General features: G+C 37.3%; 1 protein-coding gene across 5 annotated transcripts in view; it reads right to left on the minus strand.

Moving 5' to 3' along the window:
• LMBR1 (limb development membrane protein 1) overlaps positions 1–17,019 on the minus strand; it is a 212,157-nt gene that overhangs the window by 109,574 nt on the left and 85,564 nt on the right. For all 5 annotated transcript variants that reach the window (XM_023225374.2, XM_023225370.2, XM_023225375.2 and 2 more), the window contains one exon: positions 13,743–13,846. In XM_023225374.2, the coding sequence (XP_023081142.1) occupies positions 13,743–13,846 (104 nt within the window). The remainder of the gene's footprint in view (positions 1–13,742; positions 13,847–17,019) is intronic.

Genomic DNA, 17,019 nt, shown 5'->3' on the forward strand with positions numbered 1-17,019 from the left:
TCGTGCCTCAGCTACCCAAGCAGCTGGGATTACAGGCACACACCACCATGCCCAGCTAATTTTCGTATTTTTACTAGAGACAGGGTTTTGCCATATTGGCCAGGCTGGTCTCAAACTCTTGGCCTCAAGTGATCCTCCTGCCTCAGCTTCCCAAAATGGAGGGATTACAGGAATGAGCCACTGGGCCCGGCCTCATTGTAGTTTTGATCTACATTTCCCTAGTGATTAGGGATGCTGATCATCTTTTCATGTGCTTATTGACCATCTGTATATCTTCTTTGGATAGACTTTGGTTGTCTATTCAGTTTCTTTGCCTATTTTGTAATATTTGATAGAGTAAGTTCCATTACCCAGTTCTTCAAAATTGCTCTGGCTATTCTTGGCTTTCTGCACTTCCATTAAAATTTTACTACCTGCTTGTCACGTTCTATAAGAAAACTTTGCAGAATTTTTATCAGAATTGCAAAAACTCTAAAAATTATGAACACATAATATCTATCAATTTATTTAGGTTTTCTTTAACATCTTTCTTGTTTTGAGACAGGGTCTTCCTTTATCACCAAGAGTGAAGTACAGTGGTATAATCATGGCTCACTGCAGCTTTGAACTCCTGGGCTCAAACAATCCTCCCACCTTAGCCTCCCGAGAAGCTGGGACTATAGGCATGCGCCAACCAGGCTCAGTTAATTTTTTTTTAATTTTATTTTATAGAGACAGGGCCTCGCTATGTTGCCCAGACTAGTCTCGAACTCCTGGCCTCCTGCGATTCTCCCACCTCAGCCTCCCAAAGTGCTGGGATTATAGGCATGAGTCACTGTGCCCAGCCAACATCTTTCAATAAGATTTTTTGTTTCCATTATTGTTTCCATAAAGGCTTTAAATATCATTTGTTAGATTTATTTCAACATACCTTAGGCTGTTTCACTATTATAATTAGATTTTCAGTTTGTTGCCAGTATGTATTGATTTTTAAAAAATATATTAATCCTGTACCCAGTGTCCTTGTTAAATTTTTTTATTTGAATAATCTGTTTTTAAATTAAGTTAAGCTTGACTTTCTAGTTTTATTTACCTCTATGCAGGTTCATTAGGACATGTGCAGGTACTGCATGAAAACATTCCTATCCGCTCTAGATACTGCTCTTACCCATAATAGGAAAGAAAAAAGACAGCTCCTTCAATGGTGTAAGAGATCAGGCCTTGTCAGCTCATCAACTTCATCATCAAAGTCTATGTGTAGAATCTGCTTCAGAAATGAAAGTCTTTTTTTGTCAGTTAATACCTTCGTAATTATCACTCTTCTTGTTGTATTTTGCTTACTTTTTGTTATTTTGGTTTTGTTTTTTTGTTTTTTTTACAGTATCACACTATAATAGCAGCTTGCTTTTCTATAAGTGGTAACCAGCGCTGCATGGTGTAGAATGACTCAGCAGCATGCATTTCTGGCAATACTGAGGACTAGATATCCTTAAGTTTTTCTGTTAAAGAAAATCCCCTAGATAATATATTAAAAGTCTCCTTGATATCTTTTTTGCCTACCAACTCTCTGAGTAATACACTGAGTTTGGGGCCTCTCATGATGTTGGCTTTTCTCAAATGTTTATTCGTCTTTGAATTCTCTGTTCATCTCCGTATTTAAGAATTCTTGTCCTGCTTATTCTCCTTATCATCTCCTGCCTCTGATGATACTGAATTTAGTGAATGGATCTAGAGAGTGGATGGAGGCGGGCAGCACTAATTCTGGGGGGCGTCTTGTACGTTGGTGGACCTTTATAAGCATTAACCTGAACTCTCACATCACCAGTACCCACATTCACTACTTCAGCCCAAAGCCAATGCTACCGCTGCCTGCTGACTGCAGCTCTCTTCTCAGCACCCTGCTTCTGTCTGTCCCTAATGTCCTTCAATAGCAGAGTCACATGGTTTTAATTCTGTTAAAGTCAGGTCAAAGGAGAACCTGAGGAGTACAGATAATCAGAAATCCTAAAATTGATTTGCGAAACTGCGTAATATCCTACGGAAAAATAAAATGAAATGTTGGGGTTATCGTTTATATAGGGGGAAGTCAATTGGCTCTCTATTAGATAAAATCCACTTGCATTGCTCTCTACTTCCTCCAAGTTAACTCTAACTCTACAGAGAGGTAAAAGGGCCCAGGCAGTGGAAAGTCAGTCAAAGGCACATACCCCTCTAGGACCCAGTAATCCCCAGGATCTGCCACACAATGCCCAGGACTCCACTAACAGACACCTGCATCTCTTTTGCCCATTTCCAAGTCTTGGACAATTTTTCCTGACACCAGAAAAATATATGTACACAAGATGAACTGTTAAAGTAAGAAGGACATAAAATATAAGTACACACTAATTATAGTAAAACAATAATCCAAGTACAAATGTTGACAGGTACTTTGGAATGATACAAAATATGATTTGGGACCAGGTGCAGTGGTGTGCGCCTGTAATCCCAGCTACTCAGGAGGCTGACGCGGGAGAATCACTTGAACCCAGGAGGCAGAGGCTACAGTGAGCCAAGATCACACCACTGCACTCCAGCCTGGCAGACAGGGCAAGACCCTGTCTCAAAAAACATAAAAACAAAAACAAACAAACAAACAAAAACCTAAAATATGATTTGGGGTTAACTGGCATTCTATAAAATTGTAAAAATTAGAATATTAATGAAAACCCAACAGAAAGCAAGATAAACAGGAAAATTAACCAAAACCATCAGTGTAATATGCTTCATGCAAGCCACGTAAGACACAGGAGAGGTAAACACTGAGAATCCTGACATACGGATGTATTTAGCAGTGGCTCACAAACTTATAGGAATCATCTTCCAACCTTAAGAAGGAGTTTCTGAACACTACCTTGGAAAAAATCTTCCTTAAACAGAACCTTAGGGTTGGGAGACACTAAAACAACTACAAAGCTTTGCTCTGTTTGCTACAGAGCAAAGGATAGAAGAAGGACCTGGGCTCCATATCTCTAGAATAAAGCTGAGCAGATTCAAGCAGAGACAATGAATCTTCCCAGAGGTGGAAACAAGGCCAGAGAATGCAAAAAAGTTAATACAGAACTGAATTACCATGTTCCAGATAAAAGGTCAGTAAAGCGAACAGGTAGAAGAGGAGTCATGAGTTCAAGATGATGGGTCACACACACACTTTTTACCATAAAAGATGGGAGAAATATACAATAAATCACCAATCTACATGTCCCTAACACTAGCAATAGTACGTGGCATGCAATAAGCCATCAAAAAATACTAACTGAATGATTTAATTACGCCAGAGGACAAAACCACCACCAGCAGACTAGTGACATTGAAAAGTTCCTAAAAGACAGCAAATAGATGGGATCAAATCTATGGGAAAACGTCCAGGGAAAGGTATAGATGAGAGGCAGGGAGGGAAGGAGGGAGGGAGGGAAGGAGGGAGGCTACGAAGGAGGGAGAGAAGGAGGGACGCCAGGAGGGAAGGAAGGAAGGAGGGAGGGAGGGGAGGGAAAAAAGAAGAAAAAGGTTAGCAGTGATGCCCAGTGCTACAAGCTTATAGTCAAAAAGCTCAAAACTACGTCTAATTATAGGTAAGAATTTAATGTTAAGAAATAATAGGTAAGGGTAACATTATTGTATAAATTGTTCTAGAATAACTGAATAGTAATACAGAGAGAAAATAACTTAGATTTTCTCTTTTTAACCACCTCACAAAATTAGCTACAGATAGATGAAAACATTACATCTTTGCAAAACTCAAGGACAAAGTAGCCAAAATAGAATGGACTACATTATTCACCCCAGCTTTGAAGGAATGGTAACACTTGAAGAGCGAAACCAACTATCAAATTACTAAGAAAGAGTTTAGTTTAAGTGTAAATATGTAGAAAAGCTAGCAGAAAACAAAATCAGGTTTTGTTTGGGCCTGCTTATACAATATTTGTTAACAAGTCCTGAGTTTTCTCACACAATTAAAGAAAACTAAACAGCATGTGACATGGTTAAATAGGACCAAGTCAAATGTATATATTATGAATCTTAAATTATAATAAATCAACTTTCTAAAACCAGCCTTAATTATATCTTTATATATACCCCCTGCTAATCAAAATTTACCAAATATATAGTTGATTAAAATGATTAAATTATGCGTAACATTTTTAATCAACTTTAATGCTATTTTCTTGGCTTAGGATTTTCCAACAATACAGGTATCTATACTAACATAGAGCCGCAAACTCTTGGGAAGTCAACGCCTGCGGATGAGCTCGCAGGGGAGACTTTCTTCTGCCCAGAGCTAAGGCTGACAGTCGTCCTCTGTCAATGGGCAAGGTGTGTGCATGCTTTAAAATCCGCCCTTTGCCTGAGCACTTCTTACCAGACCTCAGTTCTGACTCCTGGTCCCTGTGTGCCTCTAACCTCATTTTTTCCAAACTAAAGGTCCCACGTTACTTGGTGACCACCCTCCCTTCCCTGCTGAGGAAACTATGGCCTGGTTTATTCACTTATTCTTGGGGTTTTGTTGTTCCTGTTTGTTGCTCTTCAAATACTCAGAGATTTTTCTGGCTTTCTTGAGAACTTATCTAGGTACTTAATATTAATAAGACAGGCTGCTTGTTACATAGTTATATTTTTGACAAGGTCCTATTTAAACAATAGGATGTGCTGTTTAACTTCCTTTAAACCAACTATGTTAAAAAAAAACTCATGGGGTGACAATAAACATTATATAATCAGGCTCAAATAAAGCCTGATGTAGAAAATACACAGACTAAAATTTCTCTTTGCATGACAACTTACAATATTTTTGAAACTGTAATCTGTTGAACTTCTAAAACCCTGATTTATTTTTTATAATTTTCATGTTATTTCTACATGCTGAAATAAGAAAACATTTCAAGGAGTTATTTCCCAATAAGTGATAAATATTTCTCAGTAAGTAACATTCCATGTCTAAGTTGTCTATTTTCAATAAATAAAGTCAAAGTAGATATAATTGGATCTTTTCTTTCTTTTTTTTTTTAGAGATGGAGTCTCACTCTCTCTCCCAGGCTGGAGCGCAATAGCGCAATCTTGGCTCACTGCAACCTCCCCCGCCCAGGTTCAAGTGATTCTCCTGCCTCAGCCTCCTGAGTAGCTGGGATTACAGATGCCTGCCACCACACCCAGCTAATTTATATATTTAGTAGAGACAGTGTTTCACCATGTTGCCCACGCTGGTCTCAAACTGACCTCAGGTGATCCACCTGCCTTGGCCCCCGCGAAGTGCTGGGATTATAGGTGTTAGCCACCACACCTGGCCTAGTACTCCATTTTCTCTGTGTGGCATTAATTTTAAGGTTTTAGGGCCATCCTGATGTGCTATACAAAAGTTTTCATAAGGCCGGGTACAGCAGCTCAAGCCTGTAATCCCAGTACTTTGGGAAGTCAAGGTGGGCGGACTGCTTGAGGCCAGGAGTTGGAGACCAGCCTGAGCAACATAGCAAAACCCCATTTCTTTAAAAAAAAAAAAAAAAAAAAAAAAAAAAAATTGATCAGCCAAATACAGGATCTAGTGAAGATTAACGTGGACAGACCTTTACTATCTGTATTGTGTATTGTTACTAGTAGTATGCTCTTCATTACCTCGTATTTAAACATCAGTGTACCTTTTATTTATGATATTTAACCAATTATCCATTATAGGCATTAGTTAAGCAATCTGTGACTAGGAATTTTTTAAAATAGAAAACAGCTCAAAACCATGCCTATGGCTTGTCGGGTTCAGCTGAGTCAAGCACTGAAATCATGGGCATGCTCCCCTGACCTCTATTAATACCTGCTGTACTCACCAAACCCCACATTCACAGGCTCTCAACATATCTTGTTTTAAAGAAAAAAATATAAAATACTCATAAATATATAATATTTTTATTTTAAAAAATAAGAAATAGTATGAGGTATCTTTACAGAATGAAACTGCAGAAACCCTTCTGTAATTTCTAGGAGATCTGAGAATCACTTGGTATAAATTGGCTGGGTGTGGTGGCTCACGCCTGTAATCCCAAGCACTTTGGGTGGCCAAGGCAGGCAGATCACCTGAGGTCAGGAGTTCGAGGGCAGCTTGGCCAAAATGGTGAAACCCTGTCTCTACTAAAAATACAAAAATTAGCCAGGTGTGGTGGCAGGCGCCTGTAATCCCAGCTACTTGGGAGGCTGAGACAGGAGAATCACTTGAACCAGGGAGAGGGAGGTGCAGGGAGCCAAGATCTTGCCACTGCACTCCAGCCTGGGCGACAGAGCGAGACTCCATCTCTAAAAATAAATAGATAAATAAATCTAGTATTATAAAACAACTTAAAACTTCTTCCTCTGTGCTACAAATAGAAGAAATGTTTTCCACAAAACTGATCATTTCAATATACTGAATCCTAACTTTGTCTACCGTTAGTGTGTCCTCATTTTTTCAGTTTTTGCCTGCTGATCTCATTTTTAATCCCTAAAAGAAGATACATTCACATATATATTTTTTAATGTTTCGGTTGCTTTAGAATTCAATCACTTCAGAACAATACAACCTTGTCTTTCTAGATGAGAATTTCCTTTCTTTAACGGAAAATGTGCAAACCAATAAATATTTAAGTCGTATCATGTTAGTGACTTAAGTTTTAAAGAAAAGCAGATTTATCACAGGCTAAAATATTACCTAATGTCAAACTATCAAACAATCTTACTGCCTTCGATGTGTACAAATACACAACTTCTATATTAAATGACAAATAAATGAACTGTAAATTAATGTACCAAGGTTCAGCTATATATTGGCAAACATTTCATAGATCAAAGATTAACATTGTGACCCGCTGAATAAATGATTTTATAGATGAATAAATATGAGCTTAAGGGCCAAATAAATCTAAGATTGTAACAATTCAACCTCTAGTCTCTCTGGTGAGCTCTTGTCCTGCAGGTCTGTGGTAACCTAATGACTTAAGAAGCTCTCTAGTAGCACTAAATCCGACATCTAATTTTACTTTCAAATAAAGTTTATTCCAACCAAAGGTGGGTAGTTTTCTATTCCCTGCAAAAACTTTTAGAAAAGATACTCTAATTAACAATGACGATTTCTATAAAACTGTTTCATGAGTATTGGAAGTATTACGACCAGTTTAATTTCCAAGTATAATTACTTTAAAATCTGTACTTGGTGACTTTCTATTTCCTCTCTGCCAAAGCTTTTCTTCATTTAACAGAGGCCTAAACCATCAAACATTATGGGACGTTAGTTAGTAATTTAATCATCATATAAAAGGGTTTGAAGTTTAGTTATCTATTAAACATAATACCTATTTTTTACAAGCTATACAGTTCTAAAACAGATCCTATTTCAAAAAAAATAAAAGCTGAATATGTCAATACCAATGTAATTTCTCATGTCACTTTGCTGTTAGATATAAAAAGTAATCCTACACAAGTTTTCCTGATGTTTCATCATCAGCTTCAACCTAGTTGGTACATTTAAGCACCTAATAATAACTGCTACTTAAAATGTGTCTTGGGTACTGTACCAATCTTTTAGGCGAGGCTACTAAATCCCTCAGCAACCCCGGTAGACAGACACTGTTAGACTCATTTTATAAATGTGGACACAATGAAATATGCCCTAAGTTACAGTCAGTAAGAAGAGTGAAGATTGAAGTCCAGGTATTCTGAATTCCAAAGTTCATATTTTTTGCCACTGTTATGCAAATAAAGAGATAATCTAGCCTTTAAATACAGAAATTTATCATTTTTGTGATAATGAAAGGCAAACATGAACGTACAATGTAAGGGTTCAATTCAAAGTACACCATCACAATGTATACGGAAACTGAGTGATGTCTTTAAAAAACCTGTTACTTAACAATAACAGATACTATAATTAAAGCCGTAACTTAGTGCCCTGCTAGATCCAACTGTATTAAGAACAGTGACAAAATTAATGTCATTTCCTGAACTAAATGATTTTCAATTCAAAATTTTTATAAACGCAAACGATTTTTAAATGAAATAAATGTATTTACTCCTTTCCTCAAAATAACACTTTCCTATTTCTTTCTGAGTTCCCATATGCCCAGATTTGATGTTTCAAATGCTCACTTTACATGGTTGTAACCACACCTTTACAGTAGAACAATTCCAACAGGAAGCTTAAGTATCACAGCATTATCAGAAGAAAGTATTTTCAAAGTAATCATTCTGATCCATAACCATTTCTAAGGTAAAATCTAGTGCTCTCAATTGGGGGATGGTAGAGGATTTCTATTAATACAATGCTCTATGATTTCTTTTCTTGAAGGTGTTGGGAAAATCAAATTAACACATAACAATAGTTAGTGAGATATGGCTTCATTTTCTGTAATAAACACTAAGATCAAAACATGACCCAAGTTAAATTTCCTTGCAGGGTTCCCAGCAGGGGCTTCCCTTTTGTCTGTGATTTCCTCTCACCCACCAGAACCAGGCCAAATATGCGCATGTGCCACTAACACTAAGCAGCACTTCCTTAATCACTCATTTCCAACAATTTATGGATCATCAGTGGCAAAAAACGAGCAAAAATAATGAAAGAATGCAATGAAAGCTCGTGGAGACAGAGCCTGGACTTCCTACGCACTCTGTGTCTCTTTAGGATGGAGCCTGATACAAATTAGCCACTGGGGGGAAAAAGTCATCTGGTCATAAAATACAGTACAAGGTCACTTTTATGTAAGTTTGCCAAAAGGGACATAAACCAGGACAATTTCAAACTGTGACACAGGATAGAAACATATTAAAAAAATCTTTGTTCCTCCTCTATTGTGCTGTCATGTTGCTCAGCTTTATAGACATTCCAAGCACCAGCACAGAACTCTTCGCTTCCACCTGGTCAGTCCAATTAATTAAGAAAGGAAGTTACCTAAAATTTTGTACTTTTTGCTTTTATTATCAAGCACTTTGTTTGAAGTTACAGGAGTTAACCTCTTAATCCTACAGACCGTGTGCTATGCTCTGGCCATTCGGGGATGTCTGGATGGTTTGGATAATTGGTCAGGATGTTGCTTACGTTACATTTTATGCTATGACTTCAAATCAAAGATAGGCATTAAAGTGAAGTACGATAGAAATTTACTCCCAGAAAAATCTTGGGTTTATGAATTAATCTGTCCTAAAATTTACATAACAATCATATAGAGATATTTTCTCCCACTTTCATTAAGTCATCGAATTTTTTTTCCTCCTAGCATTTTAATTCAAAATAAGATGCTAAGATATAATGTGAAACAAATATATTCCTAACTACCACATAAACACTGGCCAGAGGTTATACCTCCAAGAGTTCATTACAAAATCAGAAAATGTCTCTGATATTAATCCAGACAACCTGGAGGTCTTTTCTGGAGTGGAGGAGGGAGACAAATCATACAGTCAATCTGAGGTATGATAAGTACAGCAGTAATGTCTGCCCTAAGATGTTCCCTGAGCCCTAAGATCCACATACTGCAAAAAAAAGTAGGTTTACTACAAAACAAAACAAAAATCACCAAACGGAACCTTTTTATCAGAGTTGAAAAATTAAGATGTAAACAGAGTCACTTCCAAATACCTATGAACATACCTAAAGCTCAATACAATACACATAGGTGACAGCAAAACAATCTACATTTGGTAAACATTTAACTGCTAACAATAAGTCTAAATTCCAAGATAAAAGTTAGCTGCTTACTAAAAAAAGTTTTACTTTATCAAAACCATTTCTACCCTTTTACACTTGAGAATTATAAAGTAAGGGAATAGCAAGGAGATGGTCCTAATAAAATAGAAACACACACCGCCGCCACCGTAAGAAGAGAGAAGCAAAGCTATTTAAGGCCCTTAAAAGGACATAGTCAACCCCCCAGGCCTAATATGTCCTGTTTGAATTAACATAGTGGTTTAATTAAAAACTGAGCAGAGAATTCTGCTTAATTTGATTTTCAATTCAAGCTCTGCATCCGCCCATGGCCAGTGGCCAATTTCCGCATCTCGGCACAATATGCAAGAAGCTGTTTGAACATCGATTGCCCAGGGGAATCCATGGGAGTAGAGTGGGGCCATATGCCATTTAGGGATACACCAGACTTAGACACAGTAAAACAGCACCAGGAGGGTGGCCACAGGAAAAAAAAAAAAAAGGAAATTTTACTTAACTATATTACAAGTTTGTCATTGCTCAAATTAGTGTGCTGAATCTACCAATTACAAAGGTTTCTAGCCTCTCTTCAGGATCACTTCAGAAACTACATGCGTCAAATGTAATCAATGAGCAAGCAGTTTTAAAGGAATATACATAAATATACATACTTATTAGCCAAATACGTTAAACATTTGAATGACTGTGATCAACCGTATTAATTTCAATAAAGCAGCAAAATTAATTCTAGTAAGTACTGTGTAAAGAACCATATATCTTAAAAAATGTTATTTAGAACTTACACAGGTAATTAACAAATGATTCTAGACTACAGAAATAAACAACATGAACGGGCTCAAATGTATACTTAACACATTTAGACTTAACGACACAATATTAATAACCTTTCCAACTTTCATGTGACTGATTTTAAAACTGAAAAATCTGAATATTTTAAAATGACATGCCTTGATTAGCTTAATTTTAAAAGTTTCTAAACGTTTCTACTAGGATCTAGAACACATCTTATCTTCAAACAACTTTGTTTCAAAGTAATGCTCAAGCTGTAATGCTCAAGCTGTTATTCTACTTCAGTACATGCCATTTCAAAACGGGAAACATATTTTAAAACTACCTGAGATAATAAACTGTGAGTAATAAAAGATGACTGTACTATATTCAGTTGCTTGCTTTCTGAGGCCCATATTTTATAGAATACTTAGTGATAATAAGTATTCTAGAATACTTATTAGTGATTAGTGATATTTTACAGAATACTTATTAGTCAAATGCATTTAAAGACTACCTCGAAGATAAAGGTAATTTAATAATAGCTAACATTTACTAAGTGAAGTCCTGGGCTATGTGCATTACATAAATAATCACATCTCATTTAATCACCAAAATAATACAATAAAGTAAATATAATTATTACATCCATTTTTACAGAAAGCAACCCTGAGGTTTAGATGAAGTCACCTGCCCAGGCAGTCTGACTGATGCCAAATTTTCTCAGGGTTGTAGCTTCACCATCTTCCGCTGGTCTCTCTTCCTCAATACAGTCAGACTTTCCAACTTTAAAATGATTCTTCCTCCCCTACCTTCAAGCGACAATCCCATCTCCCTCCTTCCTTTAATGGCATTAATCACCAAATTCTTTAATTTGGTTTTCTGCAGCACCTATTACAACTTCCCAAGTCGGACAAATGGCAGTCATCCAGTGCTCCACCTCACTGCTCTCTTTTTAAGTCTTCTGCTGTGTTCGGGAATTAATTGGATTCACAGTTGCCTGTATCCTACAGTCATTCAATATTTCAGTCCCATTTGAGGTCATGAAACACAGCTGGTGACCCTCAAGGTGATTTTTAGGCAACTAACACGGTCAAGGATGTGCTAAGAAAAGAGTATTAATCATGTATAAAAAGACTAAATTTTTTTTTTAAATAGAGGAAATAAGTGCTGTACAATCGTAGGTGTGAAATATCTCTAATTACCTTCTAGGATCCCTCCTCACTGATTCTCCCTTTAACCTTAAGTCTATAAGGGGGAACAGGAGAAAAGTGACATGTCACTGGGATTTTTTGTCATTTTTTCTTTTTTAATTCTGGGGATCGTTGCTAATTCTTCAAACAGATTTAGCCAAGTCCCTTTCCTAGTTGGTTAATTCACAAGAAGGGAAGAAAATAACTTGGAGGCAAAAAGTTTGTCCATATTATACCCTGTTGTCGTAAATAACAATCTATTCAACCAGATTTTTATAAAAGTATAAATTAGGTAGATAGATACTGCTTATAATGCCAAATATGAAAACAGAGTTCACACCGAGCTTTGTCATTTGCCTTTTGGATGTGGTACTATTACACACACCGAGCTTTGTCATTTGCCTTTTTGTATGTGGTACTATTATTACACAAGAGGTGGTGTCCGGAAGAGGGAAGACCTTCGCTTATTGAAAGCAAACGTCGGCAGGCAGTGTCACAGAGTCAGGTGCAGGACTGATTCGGCACCGTGGTCTACATGACAGTGTTCTGCACTGTGTGGGGCACGTACTCCTTTGTACTCCTTTCCTTTGTGACCTGCACAAAGTCTAAAATGCATATTTATCTCTAAATATACTCAAATGGTAGGTGAAAAAAATTATTTTCAAAAATCCTATTCTGGCTTCTCTGTTGCCTACAACATAAAACTCAAATGACCAGACAGAGGACTCCAGGCCTCCAGAATTCAACCCTGGCAAGCGGCTTGTGCACCCTCATCTCTCACCATTCTCCAGCATCTAAGTACCGGCCATTCCCTCCATTTTGTCAGAGCTCTGGGCCTTTGCTCAAGCCTGGAATGCCACACTCTAGCAAACTCCTGCTCATCCTTCAAATACCAGCCCAAGTCCAGGTTGACTTCCCCTGTGAAGCCTGCTCAATTCCCCAGGAAAATCAAGCTATCCGTTCCTTTCAGGGTCTCCCATAGGACTTCATTATATAAAAGGGCTTCAAACTGCATCTTATTCGTTTGCATCTGTCATTTCTCCCACCGTCCGACTCTTGAAGGCAGGAGCCCCATCTTTTCATCTGTGTCCCCAGCAAGTTCCTATAAATAGCATAATAACTGCTACTTAAGGAACTGGTTAATAAAACTCTGAATTCTCGATAAAATTCATTCTCTGTTGAATGAATGAATATCCATCAAAAGTTACGGTTCCAAAATTCTACAGAAATTGCCTTCTCAAGAGTCTACGATGACCTCATTTCTTCCTGTTGTTCATTCTTGGTTTCTGTTTGTTTCTGAGACAGGTTGGAGTGCAGTGATGTGATCACAGCTCATAGCACAGCTTCAACCTGCAGGCCCAAGCAATCCTCCCACCTTAGCCTCCCACGGAGCTGGGACCACAGGTACCCATCACCACACCCAGTTAATTTTCCTATTTTTAGTACAAAAAAGGTCGCACTATGTTGCCCAAACTGGTCTCGAAGTACTGGCCTCAAGCGACCCTCCTGCCTCAGCCTCCCAAAGTGGTGGGATTATAGGTGTGAGCCACTGCACCCAGACCTTGACTAAATTTTAATTGCCAGTCTTAAGAATACATCACGATTTTTTAAATTCCAGTATATAAAGCCAGTTTTCTTAATGTCAGGTTTGACTGCCAGAGTCGTTCCCTCTGATCCTTGTACATTTACTGAACGTGAAATCAGCTGTCAGTTTTCAGCTGCAGACTGTTAACGTATGGAATAACAGCTAGACAACAGAAAGGGGAGCCCATGGAAATAACACTTTACTGTCACCTAAGTAAGATACCCTAAGGAAAGAATAAAAGCTATTATGTCAGGTTTATCCATTACACTAAATGTATGCATACTGTAAAAGTACTCCCAGGTCTAAAAGACGTCTCTCTCACGGACATGCACAATAATTCATTATGTAGAATCACTGTTACTGTTAACAACGTGTTGTTAATATTATTATTCATTTAATTTTCTACAGTCCATTTAAGTAATATAAGTCTGCTTTTTCTAGTTCAATGTGAATGATATTTAATTCCTCACTTAACCAATTTAATTCCAATACTAGATTCACTTACCTTTTTCAGGCCAGCAAAGCCTTCTGATTCCAGAAAGAAAAAGGCAAAGGGCATCAATACAAATAAACAAAGATTGGAAAAAAGGGAAGCAAGATTCCACAAACCTATAAAAAGGGTAACAAGAAAAGAAGAAAAACAGGTTAGATACTGAAATTGTGATATTAATCAAGATCTATACTTTTAAATAGTAAAAATAAACAAAAAGTAACAAATGATCTAAACTTAGAAATCATAAAATAATTATAGTATGTATTTATTTAAATTTTTTTAACATTGTAATTTGTACCTATTGGGAAAAGTCAGTATAGAAACTAATGTTTTCTTCCATGCCGTAAAATAAATTCACTAAAAATATGACGCGTGCAGAGATCCAAAGGCACAGCCTCTTTAGACATATAGGCACCGGAATATTTAAATTAGAGCCACTAGCATTTATTGAGCCCTTAATAAATGCCAGATACTCTACAGAACATTTTACATGCATAATCCCATTTAATTTAAGCCTCATAAAAACCCTAAAAATAATAATTAGCATTTATTGAGCCCTTATGTGCCAAGCACTATTCTAAGTGATTTACAGATATTATCCAAACTCATTTGCTCGCTACAGCAATCCCACGAGGCAGGTAGCATTACTGCCCCAATATGACAGAAGAGGAGCAGGCTGTGCAACTTGCCACAGCTGTAGAGCCTGCAAGTGGCAAAGCTGACTCTTAATTCCTGGGATTTTAAAAAATCACTGTATCACAGAAATTTTGGTAAACAATTCCAAGTGGGAAAGAAAAAGTCAGAGACTGGCAATCTCAAGTGACCTTTTCCTCGTTGGCACAAAATGGCAAGTAAAATAATAAGAACAGATTTAGTAAAAGACAGAGCCCTGTTAGGTATGTCATTGGGAGGGTATTTGCCCAACACGTCAGATCATAAAAAAATAAAATTTAAAACTGAGTTTCAAAATGATGGTGATAATCATTACAAAAGTTTATAAAATCAAGAGTCAAAGATAAAATTTATGTCAAGGATAAATTTAATGGACTGTTTGCAGTTATAATTCAATGTTTTTGAAAGTAGCCAACTAATGCTTTTTCAACACCTTTATTTCCAAGCAGTGCTAAAAGCACTGGAGATCCAGTGATGAACAAACACAACACCTCTGCTCTCAGAGCTGCTCATGCTGCAGATTCGCATGCAGAGACTACCTCTGAGCTGGCAGTGAGCACAGGGAGCAGAGCTGTCCCTAACTACTGCAGTTATGAATAAACATAAAGGTTTGTAACTGTCCCAATGCTTTTGGAATAGCATGGAGTATAAACAAACACATTAATTTAGCACTTAACATGGGTCAGCTGGGGAGATTCACTTCCTTTAGTAGACAAGGTAATATAATAAAATCAACTCACAGTTTCTTATTCAAAAATCTACATAAATTCAACATCACTTCCTTTAGTAGACAAGGTAATATAATAAAATCAACTCAGTTTATTATTCAAAAATCTACATAGATTTAACAAATTTACAATGTACATTTATCTTTGTAGAAAGTAAAATGTTTTATAAACAATATCTTAATATCTTTTAGTGGAAAAACTGCAATTTGAACTATTTAAAATTTTTAAAAATTTAAATAATTTTATACTTTCCAGTCTTTAAAAAAAAGCCAAACATTCTGTTTTCTTTATTCAAAAAGAGTATAATTAGAGTCAATTGTTTTATTGTGCTAATTACTGGAAGAGCATATGGAATGATGGCTGCATGCACACAATTGAGTTCCAGGCAGACCTGGGTTCACATCCTGCTGCACGTCTATGTGACAACTTTGCTAAATCGCAGGTTCTTCATCTATAAAATACGACTAATGACAGGTCTACAGACATTGGTAAGTATTAAATGATGCACGTACAACAACTGGCACAATGCCTGCCATAAAACAAGCATTTAATGAATTTTTGCTTTTATTAAGTTACAGCACCAGAGGCTACTAGTTACAGTGCTATCAGCTCCCACACCAAACTACCATCCTTCCTCAGACTCCAGGCTCGCTTGCTGGTTTTCCCTTTCATCTTCTTTCTACCAGGTGTATCGGCTCCTGGTTTTACTAGAAATGAGCATGTGTCCAGCAACAATCTCTCCCGCCCCCCAACAGCTTATAGGTAAAGGTATACACAACTTTTAAAAATTGTATCTAAATAAACAGACCTGGATCAAAGCTGTAACTTCCAGGTCCAATTCATAACCTAAAGTACATGGTCTTTGGCCTCTCTTTGCCTGCTCACAGCATTTTCTCTTCTTTACGGTTTCCAAGTAAGTTACTTTCAGATATGTGAGGTATAAAAATAATTAGTATTATGTAAATTACATAATTATTATTCTTTAGTAGGCTAGAGAACCATGGTTGTTAATCTATTGCTTTATTTAGGCATGGTGAAAGAAAGACATGACCATTTCAAATCATTTGTGTTATAAAAGATAAAGGTCAGTGTGTCAAGAATCATACTCATTTTACACAACATAGTTTTATTCCAATTAAATACCTCACAGTCTTTTAAAAAAACAACATTTTTAAAAGTTATCTACTGGCCAGGTGTGGTGGCTCACACCTGTAATCCCAGCACTTTGGGAGGCCAAGGCGGGAAGATTATGAGGTCAGGAGTTCGAGACCAGCCTGGCCAGCATGGTGAAACCCCATCTCTACCAAAAATTTTAAAAAAATTTTTAAAAATTAGCTGGGCATGGTGGCACGCGCCTGTAGTCCCAGCCACTCAGGAGGCTGAGGCAGGAGAATCGCTTGAACCCAGCAGGCGGAGGTTGCAGTGAGCCAAGATTGCGCCACTGCACTCCAGCCTGGGCAACAGAGCGAGAGTGTCTCAAAAAAAAAAAAAAAAAGTTATCTACTACAGGTACACCTAGTTAAAGCCGATTGCATGTTGCTTTACTGTGCTTTGCAGATACTGCGTGAAGGTTTGTGGCAATCCTGTGGTGAACACGTCTATCAGTGCCATTTTCCCAACACCAGATGCTCACTTCATTTCTCCGTGTCATATTTTGGTAATTTTTGCAATATTTCAAACTTTTTCATTATTATTACATGTGTTATGATCTGTGATCAGTGATCTTTGATGTTACTATGTTCATTGTTCGGGGGCACTGCAAACTGTGCCCATATAAGATGCCAAACTTAATCAGTAAATGTTGTGTGTGTTGACTGCTGCCCGATTGGCTGTTCCCTCATCTCTCTCCTTCTCCTAGGGCCTCCCCATTCCCTGAGACACAACGATAT

The sequence above is a fragment of the Piliocolobus tephrosceles genome, chromosome 8 (genome assembly GCF_002776525.5).
Source record: "Piliocolobus tephrosceles isolate RC106 chromosome 8, ASM277652v3, whole genome shotgun sequence".
Classification (NCBI taxonomy): Eukaryota; Metazoa; Chordata; class Mammalia; order Primates; family Cercopithecidae; genus Piliocolobus; species Piliocolobus tephrosceles.